This window comes from Halichondria panicea, chromosome 3 (assembly GCF_963675165.1).
Source record: "Halichondria panicea chromosome 3, odHalPani1.1, whole genome shotgun sequence".
Lineage (NCBI taxonomy): Eukaryota > Metazoa > Porifera > Demospongiae > Suberitida > Halichondriidae > Halichondria > Halichondria panicea.
In genome coordinates, this window is record NC_087379.1 from 5,031,906 (window position 1) to 5,045,351 (window position 13,446).

Below are 13,446 nucleotides of genomic sequence, written 5' to 3' on the forward strand. Positions count from 1 at the left end.
TAGGTATCCGTTGCAAAGGCAGCTATGATGTTGTAAGCAATGAGAGAAAAGAGAAGTAATCCCAGCCAGTAACGATGCTTTGGAGTGAATGGAGGGGAGGGTATGCGTTCATGAAACCATTGTGTTTTTCATGATCTGAGCAGTGAGGAAACCATTGGCCAAAGAAAATCAAAACAGTATAAACAATCTACCAGCAGTGAGGATTACAACAGCAGCAATAAATCGAGCTGTGTGTTCGGGGTTAAAATACCGTATGAGAAAGTTAAACTGCATTGCAGAAATTGTGAACCGCAGCAGCTTGGAGTAAGAGAGCATGAAAAGTGTGTGACAGTGCAGCAGTGCAGCAACAGGGTTGGCATTGGAAAGAAGTTGAGTCAAGGTGTTTGCACAAAACAATAATTCCAAGCATAAGAAAAAACAAATAGGGTGGGAAGACAAGTTGAAGGAGTACTTTAAGTGTTCGAGCACTCCTTGCATTTTGAGGTAGCCAGAATAAGACTGAGTTCTTGCTCACATTCACCGCACAAGACACCACTTCGGTTGTATGCACACTGTCGGTTTATCTCGTGAGAGGTTTTCAAACTGATGTCAATTAGTTCCTTCGTACAGTAATCAAAAGGGCAACTATCAACAATGTATCCTAATTCACCATCAGTATCGTAGGTAACCCCAATTCATATGCCAGTTTCCATTCTGAGGAAGCCATTAGAACAGTTTGCTATGTAAGATTGCAATTTCACATCACACTCACATACACACTCGATTCGAGACATTGATGGCTGAAATTCTAATAGGCAAGTGCAGAGAAGAAAAAGTAGGTTTTGTGTGTGAAGACAAACAATGGTGGTTAATGACAGCCAGGAGGTAAGTATTCTTGGGATTGTAGGAGTTCTGACGCGTGGTAGTCATTCTCGTGTTGGACAGTTGCAAGCCGTCTTCTAAGCATGCCGTGGCACAGTCAATCCCACTATTGCCCAGGCCATGAGGGCCCTCCACCTGGACCGGTACCATCTTTCCCATGCAGGATCAAGACTTACTCGAGCACAACGCCTCTGGGATCACACTCACCCCGAGACAGCACAGGCAGTGACAACACGACCCAACAAGAATCTGGGGATGACGGCAGCAATACCACCTCACACTCGCCGGTAACATCGGCAGCGGACAGCTCTGGAACGGAGGACAATTTGATCCCCTACACCTCAGATTCCATTCACGCTCGCATCCAGGCAACCCTCTAGACTAGACGCCACCACAGTTCACCCCGGAGCCATCGCCACTCCCCAAGCAAGCCCCAGCTCATCCCTCTCCGACGAATCCGAGCTCTCCCGCTCAGGATCAAGTCTCGGACTCCCACCACAAGCACTGTCATAACAAGCACAGGCACCACAGGCACGGTCACCACAAGCGGAGTCATTCCCATCACTCAACTGTACCCATTTTGAAATCCCTACAACAGAAGATTGTACGAGGTGAGTTCATTGAATTTACTGAACTGTTAGGGGAACTCACAGTGGCAGGCGGCGCTATAGCATCCAATCTCGCACAAAGAAGCATCGCGTAGCTCCCATTGCCTCCCTGCAGTTACGGTTGCAAGTATTTTCGACATTTGCAGAGGTGCTCTTGTCGGCCTCCCCCAGCATAGCCCAACGACTCTGGCGTTACCATAATTCGCTCTCTTCCAACCTCATGCCTGGCTACAGTACGACTTCCAATTTCGACGCAAGCTAACTATTGACCCGACTTGTTTATGGTAAACTGAACTAGTTGCCTCATACACGGTGCGCCCGCAGGTCATTTGTTTTTTGTGTGGAGCAGCCAACCACATGGTGACTGAATGCCAACTCTCTGGCTCCACGTGCACTAGCCTAGCCTAAGCTCTACCTCCGACCCTTCCCAAGCTAGACCCCTGCCCCCTCGCAGGCCTAGCCAGAACACGCCTGCGAAACGAGACCTGCCCCAACCTTTAGCTCCGCCTCCTGTATAACAGGATTGGCTTCTGTTGGTTCGAACCACGTTGTTCTCGTCGACATGCCTGCATGCAATGCCAGGGGTCTCACCCAATGCGTGACTGCCCACAGCAGTTATGCTGAGGGCCCCACTGGAACTATACCTCACGGTGAGGGGCCTTTTACCACCCACACATATACATTATCTCGAGCGCATTATGAACAAGCCCCCCCATTTGGCATCTACTCAATTATTTACTCCGGTATATAATCCCCAAACTCGGGTCAACGACATGCATAACCATCCTTTATCCACCCACGGGTCAATTATATACGGCCCTCAGGATCATTTAATCCCCATCCTCGGGTTACTTCTAATACTACCTCTGATTCTGTATTTAACACACAATCTCGCACAAACGATTCTTCGCCACGAGGTGCACCCGCCTTGTGCCCATCTAACAAATGCTCACTATGCACCCGCCTGCCACCAACCACACCCACATTCTCTGCCATTACAGGTATCGCCGCTCTTCGATCTTTACATGCACGAGCATGCGATCACCACCCCGATCGACGCAACCCTGCTGGAACAGCTCACCCCAACAAACACTTAGCAGCATATCTCATTCGATCCCTACGGTCTGGTTTTCAAATTGGCTACACCAGCCCCAGGCGCCCCTTGTGTGCACCTAATCTCTCCTCAGACTACATGGCTATAGTGTAAACAGAATCTCTGTTATGTGGCCATTATAAAGTTTGTGAGGTTGCTTGTGTGACGGCAATGATGTGGTCTATGTTGTGCTTGTGGTTTACATGAAGGCTGTTATTTTTTGAGAATAAAATACAGGTCAAAATTTTCTTGAGCATACCGTATGGGTAGAAAATTTCAAGGTGTTTTAATTTTTCCCGTTTTTCGTGGGTGGCTGCAGAAGACGAAAATTAAAACCCACGGAAAGGCTTTGTTTACGCATGCGAGATAGTGACACACCCTAACTCCACGAAATTTACTACCCGCAAAATTTTCCAAATAAGGAATTGCACGAAAATGTACACCCTCGAAATTTTCTACTCGTACGGTAACTACTCAGGAGTGCAACATACATGTACAATGTAGCTGTCAAGAAGGGCTTCACTAAACCCGGGTTTGTAATTGCACCACCTTGCACGTAGGGGTTTAATTGAGTGATCCCTGTGGCTAGCCGTCAGTCGTGTCTAAGGTGGGTGCCCTCACCAGGAGCTGGGGGGGGGGGGTATAGCTCTAAGAATCGCGATAATTATGTATAAACATTGTACCTATTTTAAGCAGTACATTAGCTATAAGCCTGTGTGTGTGTAGGGGGGGAAGGACAGTATATTAGCTATGAGCTTGTGTGTGTGTGTGTGTGAATGAGGGGGTTGTACATGCATGTCATTTTGAGAAGATGAGATGAGGAGGTGAACAATGTTTTAACACACAATGACACACACCATAATTATGTCCCCAAGCACCAACAAAAAAACTTGGTGTTTGAGAGGAACAACACAAGCTTGCCTAAGGGTGGATACGTAAGAGTGCAAGTGGCAGACAATCAACACCTGGTTTTTGACCCTGACAAAAATCAGAGACACTTTCTAAAAATAGAACTGCCCATATTCATTTAGACTACATTACATCATCTATAATTGATCTGATTGGCTAAAAACAGTAGATTACATGGAAGCATAATCTACAAGAAGGTACTTATTCTACAGGAAATGGGCGCATATTCTACAGGAAGTGGACACATATTCTACAGGAAATGGACACATATTCTACAGGAAGTGACAAATAATTTGCAGGAAGTTCTCAAAAGTTGGAATGAAATTTTTAGTGAAAGTGACAAGAAGATAACAAAAACATTATAAAAAACACAGAATGCAATAGTTTGTTCAGTCAATATCCATTTTTTTCCATGTCAACTGTTGCTTTGTATTGCTTTTTCCAGTTGGGCATGGGCAAGGGGGGCCAGGAAGCATCAAAAACACTTTAGCAGTCGCTTGATACTTTCTATTGAGTTTTTTAAGGTTCCATGCCGATCCAGTCTGCTCTATACCCCCCTCCACTCTACCACAGAACTTCATTCTTTTTCTTGTAGTGTTGCAGTCAGTTCTAGCATAGTTCTAGGTTCTTTTTACTTGTCTGTTCTTTCCAGTATCTTCAAGAAGCGTTTCACAAGCTTTACTAAGTTTTACTGTAGTTTTTCATTGTTTTGAAGCCGTCTTCTTGTCAACTGGTGTCTCTCACAGGTCTCCAGCTCGTCCAGCTATTACACAGCCAAAAATCCACGGGTCCGTTTCAGGCCGTTAGTTGAAAACGGGCCGTTACGGCCCGTGGAACGGCCTGTATACAGGATGTAGCCAACCCACGTCCTGTATACAGGCCGTCTCACGGGCTGTAAACAGGACGTTAGCCCACGTCCTGTTTACAGCCCGTGGATACGGGCCTGTATCAGGGCGTAGCAACCACGTCCTGTATACAGGCTGTTGCAGCTGTAGCTTATGCGCATGCGCTAGCTTGGGGCAGGATGACGTCACCTGACTACAAAAAGAGAATGAGACAGACAGGAGCTCTGAGAAAAAATCCTGCTGCTTGTCACATGCACAACATGCACAAGAGGAGCTGCTGGTCCAAAAAGACAACTTGAAGAGGACTATACACTATTAGTCTACCTGTGAACAGAAAAAGGTGAAGCTGTAGCAGCATATGCGCATGTTATTATATTAAACAGTTATTATTTTTATTGAACTTTCTCATAGCATGCAGTTTGTGTTCCTCTAGTTCCACAGCTATTTCAAATCTATAGTAAATTTGACCTCTAGTGTAGTTGGCAGCAAAGGTCTGTAAATTTCACCTCTACTGTATGTTTATAAATTCAGGTTTGCACGTTGTTATGGACTTTTGAAGCTGGAGCACTGGCCAATTTTACAAGGTAAACGTTTCGTTTTGCTTCCTTTTTGAAATAATCCTCCTCATCGTAGGCTCCCATCTGAAGTTTTTTCACTTTTGATAAAAAGGTGTTGAAGAATGCTCCCAGGTTTGTTATTCTCTTTCACTAGCATTCACATATTAAACACGCGATCAAATTGACTTTAGATAATGCTGCCGAGTTGAAGTCTGGGCTAATTACGTAAGTGCCACTGTTCTATTGTGTTTTGTGATACATTATTGCTTCTGTAGACACTAGATGTTGTCAGAAGAATGAACTAAAGATAAAGCAACAGTTTCCTGGTAAGAAAATTCAGCAACTATGTAATCTGTGTGAATAGCGTATCATTGGTGTACAGTTGTGAGATATCTTTGAGATGAAAAAGAGCCCTTGTAATGTGTACAGCACACTGTAAGCTGTTGACTGACTTCATAGTACGCCGGTAAGATTATTCACAGTGGTGTGTTCTTTTAATCTTCTAACTCTTCTTCAGATGTTGCAAAATTCAAGGTTTGTTTATTGTTTTCATCTTTAGCACTCGTTACACATGTTATTTAATGATTTCTTTATTGGCATGCCGAGTTGGAGTCTGGATGTGTTAGGTAAGTGCCATTATTTTGTATGTGTTTGGTGATACATTATATGCCTCATAGATTGAAGTTTTTAGATGAATGATAAAGAGAATGCAACAATTGCCTGGTAAGCAACTTAGTTTAATTTATGTGAATAAGTATTATTAGTGTACAGCTGGCGAGCTATCTCGGAGATGAAGAACGGCCCTTCAAGCTGTTCACTGACTTCATAGTACGCCGGTAAGCAGTGGTGTATTTTTTGTATAATTCCCAGCCTCTTCTCCTCAGAGTCTATCTTTGTGCACAAAAACAAGACGAATATAAATACAGTAAGTTAGTATACTTATGTGGCGTTAACGTACGGTTCAACTGGTTGTTTTTATCTGCAGTGCCACCGTGGGGATGTGAAGACACGGACATGATAATGAGAGACATAATGTAGCTGAACAGAAATTAATATATATATATATCTTGTTCTTGTCTTCTTTGTCTTTGAATTGTGACCTTTTGAAGCATGATACTAGCTTATTAAATTGTGCATGAGAACAGTATGATACAGGCTGAATACTACAGGCTGAATACAGGCCGTTTGTACGGGCAGTTTACAGGTTGTATGTTTAGTAGTGTCTACCCAACGGTCCCGTATCAGGATGTGGTAAACGTCCTGTAACGGACATGTAACGGACCTGACACGCCCCGTGGATTTTTGGCTGTGGAGCACAAATTCAATTTCTGTTGCTACGCACCAATCCTGGCTTTTATAACCACGCCTCGCACATGCGCAATGAAGTCCAAGTTAGATAGACCACACCCACTCGTAGAATATGCGTCTTAGTAACCGCCTTGGTTACGGTTAGATTCCCTCGGCTTTGCGCCTCGGGCTAACCGCAACCGCGGAGGTTACATAGACACAATTCTACTCTTAGGTGTAGTCTATCCTATACTTAGCCAATCGGATTGCAGTATTTATGACCGGAACTAGAGCATTTTAGGAGTATAAAAGTCGCTGTCTTCTTTTGCACACACTACCTGATACCAGCTCTACCGTCTCAGCCCAGCTCTACCGTCTCAGCCCAGCTCTACCATGGCCATTCCACCACCTCCCCCAAGAATGCAGGTTCGCGTTCATGTCGTGATTAGGGTATGGGGTATTATGAGTAAAGTAGATCTTGAGACTGAATCTTTATAGGCTGAGTCCAAGGTGTCCGTTACATGTCCGTTACAGGACGTTTACCACATCCTGATACGGTGTCATAGGAATGAATGACTCCCCTAAATAATGACTCCCGGTCACTCCTACCTAGGCACCAGTGACTCCCGGTCACTCACGCCTAGGAATAAATGACTCCCCCGGTCACTGACTCCTAGTCACGAATGACTCCCCCCTGGAAAAAATGACTCCCCCGAAATTTATATACGAACACTGATCCATAGAGCTAAAGAGACTTCAGGGGCTATACTAAGTACATGCATCCTCAAAACCTGTCACAGTGTGACTATACAATCAAGCTCAAGACTGTTATATCAGGACTGCATGCATGTATGCTATCTGTGAGAGACCTGTTTAATACATAGTATGACTATAATTACAGCTGTTCCTTATATACTGTAAACTGGTTCAGTCTAGCTATTAGTACCTATAGTACTTATACTACATTGTACACTCTGTTCACATTTTCACACGTCTCACGGTCACTGTAAAGCAAAACTTATAATACAACAACATCCATCAAAATAACAAATAGATCTACAGTGCATGAAAAACAAACAAAACAACAGTGCAAATTAACAGTGTATAAACAAAAACAGCTAGTGGAAGATAACGAAATGCTAAAAAAATTCTATCTAGATCTACAAGTAGGACAAAACCAATCTCCAAGTGGAGATACTTTAATACGAACACATTTATAATGATACCACACATTACACGTATCGCACTGGACCATTTCATCATAACAGTCAGGACGGAGACAAGGGCAGTATATCGTAATTACTATGCTGGAAAATCTTTCTGGTCTCTTGCGGCTACTAATATCTTTTGACTTTGGAAATCTTCTGAGTTTCTCATTTTCAAAGCAACGCACAAGATGTGGCCTCATTTTGTCTTCATTTAGGGTGATGGTATCCAGATTGTCTCCTTGCAATGCGTGGTATGCAGCGGCAATTGCAAACAAACCACAGTTGTTACTGCCACTGCTCTGCTGTTGAATGGAGGCCACAGATAGTAACAGCCCATTGTGCGCTATTAAAGGCTTATACATCTGTGCAATTTGCAGCTCAGCACTTGGCTCCAGGTCTTTCCCATATTGGAAGCAGCTATCAAAGAGGAAAAGTTCCCCCTTGATGAGTGCTGTCGCAATCCAGTGATGCCTCTCTGTTACAAAGAATATCTGCACGGCTGTATAGGATATATATATGATATAATTATAATTATATTGTAATTATACGGCCAAGGATGAGGATGAGGTATAATTATACCAATACTATAATAATACTACTATTAATTTAAGTAGAAATTATACCTGTGGCTTCACTACTAGTGACTGCAGGAAAAGACATCTTCTGAACCAGAAGAGTAGAATAGCAGCCTTCAATATTTGGAAATTGCATTCTCATCAGTTTGTGCGCAGCATACATATGACGGTCAGAAAGCATCCCGCTCTCAGCAAGAACTACATCCTTGTCTCCCGTCCTCAGGTCCAAATCCTTCACCCAGTAGCTTGAATTCTGTCGAATGTGCACACAATAATTATAATGAACGGTTTATAGTGTGCATGCACATAATTATTAATAATAATTGCAATTAACGATAGCTCCTGTTAACAAGTATATAACTATATTATACCTTTCTTGTTACAGACTGAGTAGTCCTTTGCTTCTTCAAAGGTGGCTCCATAGAGGATGCAGTCTTAACCTGAGAGAAGGGGGCGTCTCGCTTGCGAGAGGAGTGAGCATCTGGCTTGTGAGAGGAGGGGACGTCTGGCTTGTGAGAGGAGGGAGCGGCTGGCTTGTGAGAGGAGGGGACGTCTGGCTTGTGAGAGGAGGGAGCGGCTGGCTTGTGAGAGGAGGGGGCGTCTGGCTTGTGAGAGGAGGGAGCGGCTGGCTTGTGAGAGGAGTGAGCATCTGGCTTGTGAGAGGAGGGGACGTCTGGCTTGTGAGAGGAGGGAGCGGCTGGCTTGTGAGAGGAGGGGACGTCTGGCTTGTGAGAGGAGGGAGCGGCTGGCTTGTGAGAGAAGGGAGCGTCTGGCTTGTGAGAGGAGGGAGCGGCTGGCTTGTGAGAGGAGGGGGCGTCTGGCTTGTGAGAAGAGGGAAAATCACAATTTTTTTCCCACAGCTTCTAAAAATGGAGTGCATAATTATAAAGAAACATTAAATTAATATCGTAAAGAGAAATGTAATGTAATTATAATTAGCTTCAAAATCTAGATACACATGCATTATACCTTGCTTGGGTCTTTCACAGGAGTACTCGTCAAAGAAGGGTTAAACTGATCGAGAGATTCATCGTGATGGTTGTCTGATAATTCGGAAGGATCCGAGAGAGAACTATGTTGATCCAAGAGAGGTTTTTCGGAGTCTGAGCCATGGGAATGCTTTAACCGCTGTTGGTTAACAGCCTTTTTTAAGGTCTTTCCAGTCTTAGGGTTGGCAATCTTAAAGACTCCCTTGTCCAAGCACTCCACCACCGTATATGGGCCTAACCACCGAGGCTTCAGCTTGTCTCCCTTCTTACATTCCCTAGCTGGCTGAATTCCTCAGCCAGACCAAACTCCCAGTCTTAAACACCTAGAAAAATGACATGGCTATGACATTAAACGAGTAATGAAAATAGCCATGGTACGCTCATACAATGATATAGCCTGCTCACCCTCTTGTCTGCATGCTTCCGATCATAGTACATCTTGTCCTTTTCTTGGGCATTGTCAATGTTCTTCTTGGCTTTGCTGTGGATATCATCCTTTAACTTTGTAACAGCTCGAGCATGGGTCATAATGGCACTAATGTCCCAGCTCTGCTCAAGTTCACCCTCGCTGCCTAACTCCAGTTGAATAGGGAGTACAGGTTTCCTGCATGTGGAATGTTATAATAATAATGCATGCATGCCAGATTATCATGTAATTATTATAATAATGAACAACTCACCGACAGAACATCAACTCGAAAGGTGAATACTTTGTTGCCTTTTGCTTACTCGTCCTATAAGCAAAGAGAATAGCGGGCAAGTGGTAGTCCCAGTCGGTCTGTGAGTCATTCACATATTTGAGTAGTGCTGTTTGAAGTGTTTGATTGAAACGTTCAGTTAGCCCGTTGGTTTGTGGGTGGTAAGCTGAAGTGACCCTGTGCTCTGTTCCAGTGAATCGAAAAAGCTCTGTGTTGACCTGATTAACAAACTCACGGCCTTGGTCCGATATCAGCACCTCACAAAACCCAAACCTGCGTGCATGTATAACCATAATCATTAAATACGTGTTATTATAATTATGTGTAGAGATGCATGTGATTACAATTTCACACACATGCATAGCTTACCGACAAAACAAGTTGTACAGGAACATTGCCACTCCAAATGCAGTTTTGTCAGGGAGTGGGGCTGCTTCAGCCCATTTGCTAAAATAATCGACCAATGTTACCACATATTTGCTGCCATTGGGTGTAATCGGCAAAGGTCCTATCAAGTCTATGCCAACCTATAAAGTGAATTACATAATTATAATTAATATATGATTGTGCTCAAAACAAATAATTATTATGCAATGCCATAAAAATTATAGTATATACATACCTGATGCCAGACTTTGGGTTGTACAGATATCGGATGGAGTTTGGCATTTGTCTTTACAAATGCTGAGTTCATTCTCTGGCACTGGCTACAGTTCTTTACATACTCTCGGATCTCCTCCACCATCGACTTCCATGCAGTAGAATCTAGAACATATCTTGTCTATAGTTCTATCTCTTCCAAAGTGGCCACCAGCTGTTCCTGCATGCATGCATCAATTGGTATAATAGATTACATGCTCTATTACCTACTATTATCATTTTACCAAAGCCATAATAATTATTATACCTGCATGGCAATCTTCGAGGATTCTTGATTTCTCCTCATCGCTGCGCACACATATCCTCCAGTCAGCTGCATCAGCAGCTTTGGTGTGCTTCTTGTAATAGAGGCTACCATTTTCAAACTTAAAGTTCTGCCTGCATTTTCTTCTAAAGTTTGCCTTCTCTGTTTTGCTGTTAATAGTAGGAGGGTATTCTCCTTTTCGTAAATAGTTTTCAAACTCTTGTAAATTCTCCATTTCTTGCTGCCTTCTTCAAATGACATGACTGTGAACGATCACTGGTTTTATACTATAGATCTAGCTGTCACTTGCTGTCAACTACAGGATAGAACAATTAACCTTGCAACTTTGCTCTTCACACATGTATAGGTCTACATTCCAGCTGTCACTTGCTGTCTACTACAGGATGAACACTTGCTTCATTGCTACCTTGCATGCTACTACTAACCTTGCTCTTCATCCTGCATGGCTCTTCATTCTCTACTATATGTCTATGAGGAGTGCATGAATGTACTCTTGCTATTATATACTTACATTGATGGCAACATTGGCGGGAACAAACATGTGCATAGGGGAGTCATTTATTCCTGGGGGAGTCACCCACACCTTAGGCAGGAATGACCGGGGAGTCACTCCCACCGGGGAGTCATTCATTCCTCTGACAACGGGACCGTTGGGTAGACACTAAACATACAACCTGTAAACTGCCCGTACAAACGGCCTGTATTCAGCCTGTATCATACTGTTCTCATGCACAATTTAATAAGCTAGTATCATGCTTCAAAAGGTCACAATTCAAAGACAAAGAAGACAAGAACAAGATATATATATATATTAATTTCTGTTCAGCTACATTATGTCTCTCATTATCATGTCCGTGTCTTCACATCCCCACGGTGGCACTGCAGATAAAAACAACCAGTTGAACCGTACGTTAACGCCACATAAGTATACTAACTTACTGTATTTATATTCGTCTTGTTTTTGTGCACAAAGATAGACTCTGAGGAGAAGAGGCTGGGAATTATACAAAAAATACACCACTGCTTACCGGCGTACTATGAAGTCAGTGAACAGCTTGAAGGGCCGTTCTTCATCTCCGAGATAGCTCGCCAGCTGTACACTAATAATACTTATTCACATAAATTAAACTAAGTTGCTTACCAGGCAATTGTTGCATTCTCTTTATCATTCATCTAAAAACTTCAATCTATGAGGCATATAATGTATCACCAAACACATACAAAATAATGGCACTTACCTAACACATCCAGACTCCAACTCGGCATGCCAATAAAGAAATCATTAAATAACATGTGTAACGAGTGCTAAAGATGAAAACAATAAACAAACCTTGAATTTTGCAACATCTGAAGAAGAGTTAGAAGATTAAAAGAACACACCACTGTGAATAATCTTACCGGCGTACTATGAAGTCAGTCAACAGCTTACAGTGTGCTGTACACATTACAAGGGCTCTTTTTCATCTCAAAGATATCTCGCAACTGTACACCAATGATACGCTATTCACACAGATTACATAGTTGCTGAATTTTCTTACCAGGAAACTGTTGCTTTATCTTTAGTTCATTCTTCTGACAACATCTAGTGTCTACAGAAGCAATAATGTATCACAAAACACAATAGAACAGTGGCACTTACGTAATTAGCCCAGACTTCAACTCGGCAGCATTATCTAAAGTCAATTTGATCGCGTGTTTAATATGTGAATGCTAGTGAAAGAGAATAACAAACCTGGGAGCATTCTTCAACACCTTTTTATCAAAAGTGAAAAAACTTCAGATGGGAGCCTACGATGAGGAGGATTATTTCAAAAAGGAAGCAAAACGAAACGTTTACCTTGTAAAATTGGCCAGTGTTCCAGCTTCAAAAGTCCATAACAACGTGCAAACCTGAATTTATAAACATACAGTAGAGGTGAAATTTACAGACCTTTGCTGCCAACTACACTAGAGGTCAAATTTACTATAGATTTGAAATAGCTGTGGAACTAGAGGAACACAAACTGCATGCTATGAGAAAGTTCAATAAAAATAATAACTGTTTAATATAATAACATGCTGCTACAGCTTCACCTTTTTCTGTTCACAGGTAGACTAATAGTGTATAGTCCTCTTCAAGTTGTCTTTTTGGACCAGCAGCTCCTCTTGTGCATGTTGTGACAAGCAGCAGGATTTTTTCTCAGAGCTCTGTCTGTCTCATTCTCTTTTTGTAGTCAGGTGACGTCATCCTGCCCCAAGCTAGCGCATGCGCATAAGCTACAGCTGCAACAGCCTGTATACAGGACGTGGTTGCTACGCCCTGATACAGGCCCGTATCCACGGGCTGTAAACAGGACGTGGGCTAACGTCCTGTTTACAGCCCGTGAGACGGCCTGTATACAGGACGTGGGTTGGCTACATCCTGTATACAGGCCGTTCACGGGCCCGTAACGGCCCGTTTTCAACTAACGGCCTGAAACGGACCCGTGGATTTTTGGCTGTGTATGCTAGAACTGACTGCAACACTACAAGAAAAAGAATGAAGTTCTGTGGTAGAGTGGAGGGGGGTATAGAGCAGACTGGACCGGCATGGAACCTTAAAAAACTCAATAGAAAGTATCAAGCGACTGCTAAAGTGTTTTTGATGCTTCCTGGCCCCCCTTGCCCATGCCCAACTGGAAAAAGCAATACAAAGCAACAGTTGACATGGAAAAAATGGATATTGACTGAACAAACTATTGCATTCTGTGTTTTTTATAATGTTTTTGTTATCTTCTTGTCACTTTCACTAAAAATTTCATTCCAACTTTTGAGAACTTCCTGCAAATTATTTGTCACTTCCTGTAGAATATGTGTCCATTTCCTGTAGAATATGTGTCCACTTCCTGTAGAATATGCGCCCATTTCCTGTA

The 13,446-nt window shown here is 43.0% G+C and overlaps 1 protein-coding gene and 2 long non-coding RNA genes across 6 annotated transcripts; 1 reads left to right on the forward strand and 2 right to left on the reverse strand.

The window, feature by feature from the left end:
- The first annotated feature begins 4,360 nt into the window (after positions 1 to 4,360).
- On the forward strand, positions 4,361 to 5,987 carry LOC135333796 (uncharacterized). Of its 2 annotated transcripts, XR_010394052.1 has the most exons (11): positions 4,361 to 4,656; positions 4,848 to 4,900; positions 4,950 to 5,005; positions 5,065 to 5,098; positions 5,149 to 5,199; positions 5,256 to 5,339; positions 5,391 to 5,499; positions 5,551 to 5,596; positions 5,645 to 5,709; positions 5,758 to 5,798; positions 5,859 to 5,987. It is a non-coding gene; the product is annotated as an uncharacterized LOC135333796 (long non-coding RNA). The 2 variants fall into 2 exon arrangements; XR_010394051.1 differs by having other exon boundaries at positions 5,256 to 5,499.
- Positions 5,988 to 7,143: 1,156 nt separating this feature from the next.
- On the reverse strand, positions 7,144 to 10,375 carry LOC135333125 (uncharacterized). Its single transcript, XM_064528043.1, has 8 exons — positions 10,253 to 10,375; positions 10,000 to 10,157; positions 9,613 to 9,903; positions 9,338 to 9,536; positions 8,913 to 9,215; positions 8,315 to 8,806; positions 7,992 to 8,196; positions 7,144 to 7,867 (listed from the first exon to the last, which is right to left on the reverse strand). Exons 1-8 carry the CDS (start codon positions 10,373 to 10,375, stop codon positions 7,311 to 7,313), a joined length of 2,328 nt encoding a protein of 775 aa, XP_064384113.1. The 3' UTR covers positions 7,144 to 7,310.
- Positions 10,376 to 11,305: 930 nt separating this feature from the next.
- On the reverse strand, positions 11,306 to 12,923 carry LOC135333795 (uncharacterized). Of its 3 annotated transcripts, XR_010394049.1 has the most exons (11): positions 12,629 to 12,920; positions 12,393 to 12,445; positions 12,288 to 12,343; positions 12,195 to 12,228; positions 12,094 to 12,144; positions 11,954 to 12,037; positions 11,794 to 11,902; positions 11,697 to 11,742; positions 11,584 to 11,648; positions 11,495 to 11,535; positions 11,306 to 11,434 (listed from the first exon to the last, which is right to left on the reverse strand). It is a non-coding gene; the product is annotated as an uncharacterized LOC135333795 (long non-coding RNA). The 3 variants fall into 3 exon arrangements; XR_010394050.1 differs by having other exon boundaries at positions 11,886 to 12,037; positions 12,629 to 12,923; XR_010394048.1 differs by having other exon boundaries at positions 11,794 to 12,037; positions 12,629 to 12,921.
- Between the last annotated feature and the right edge of the window lie 523 nt (positions 12,924 to 13,446).

Bases quoted from the DNA above. Each gene is read 5' to 3' on its own strand.
- LOC135333125 (XM_064528043.1), bottom strand. From the start codon at position 10,375: ATGGTGGAGGAGATCCGAGAGTATGTAAAGAACTGTAGCCAGTGCCAG. The intron at 9,216-9,337 runs GTGAGCAGGCTA...TGAGGAATTCAG, and splicing joins GGAAGCATGCAGACAAGAGG to CCAGCTAGGGAATGTAAGAA. The intron at 8,197-8,314 runs GTATAATATAGT...CACATTCGACAG, and splicing joins CTCAGTCTGTAACAAGAAAG to AATTCAAGCTACTGGGTGAA.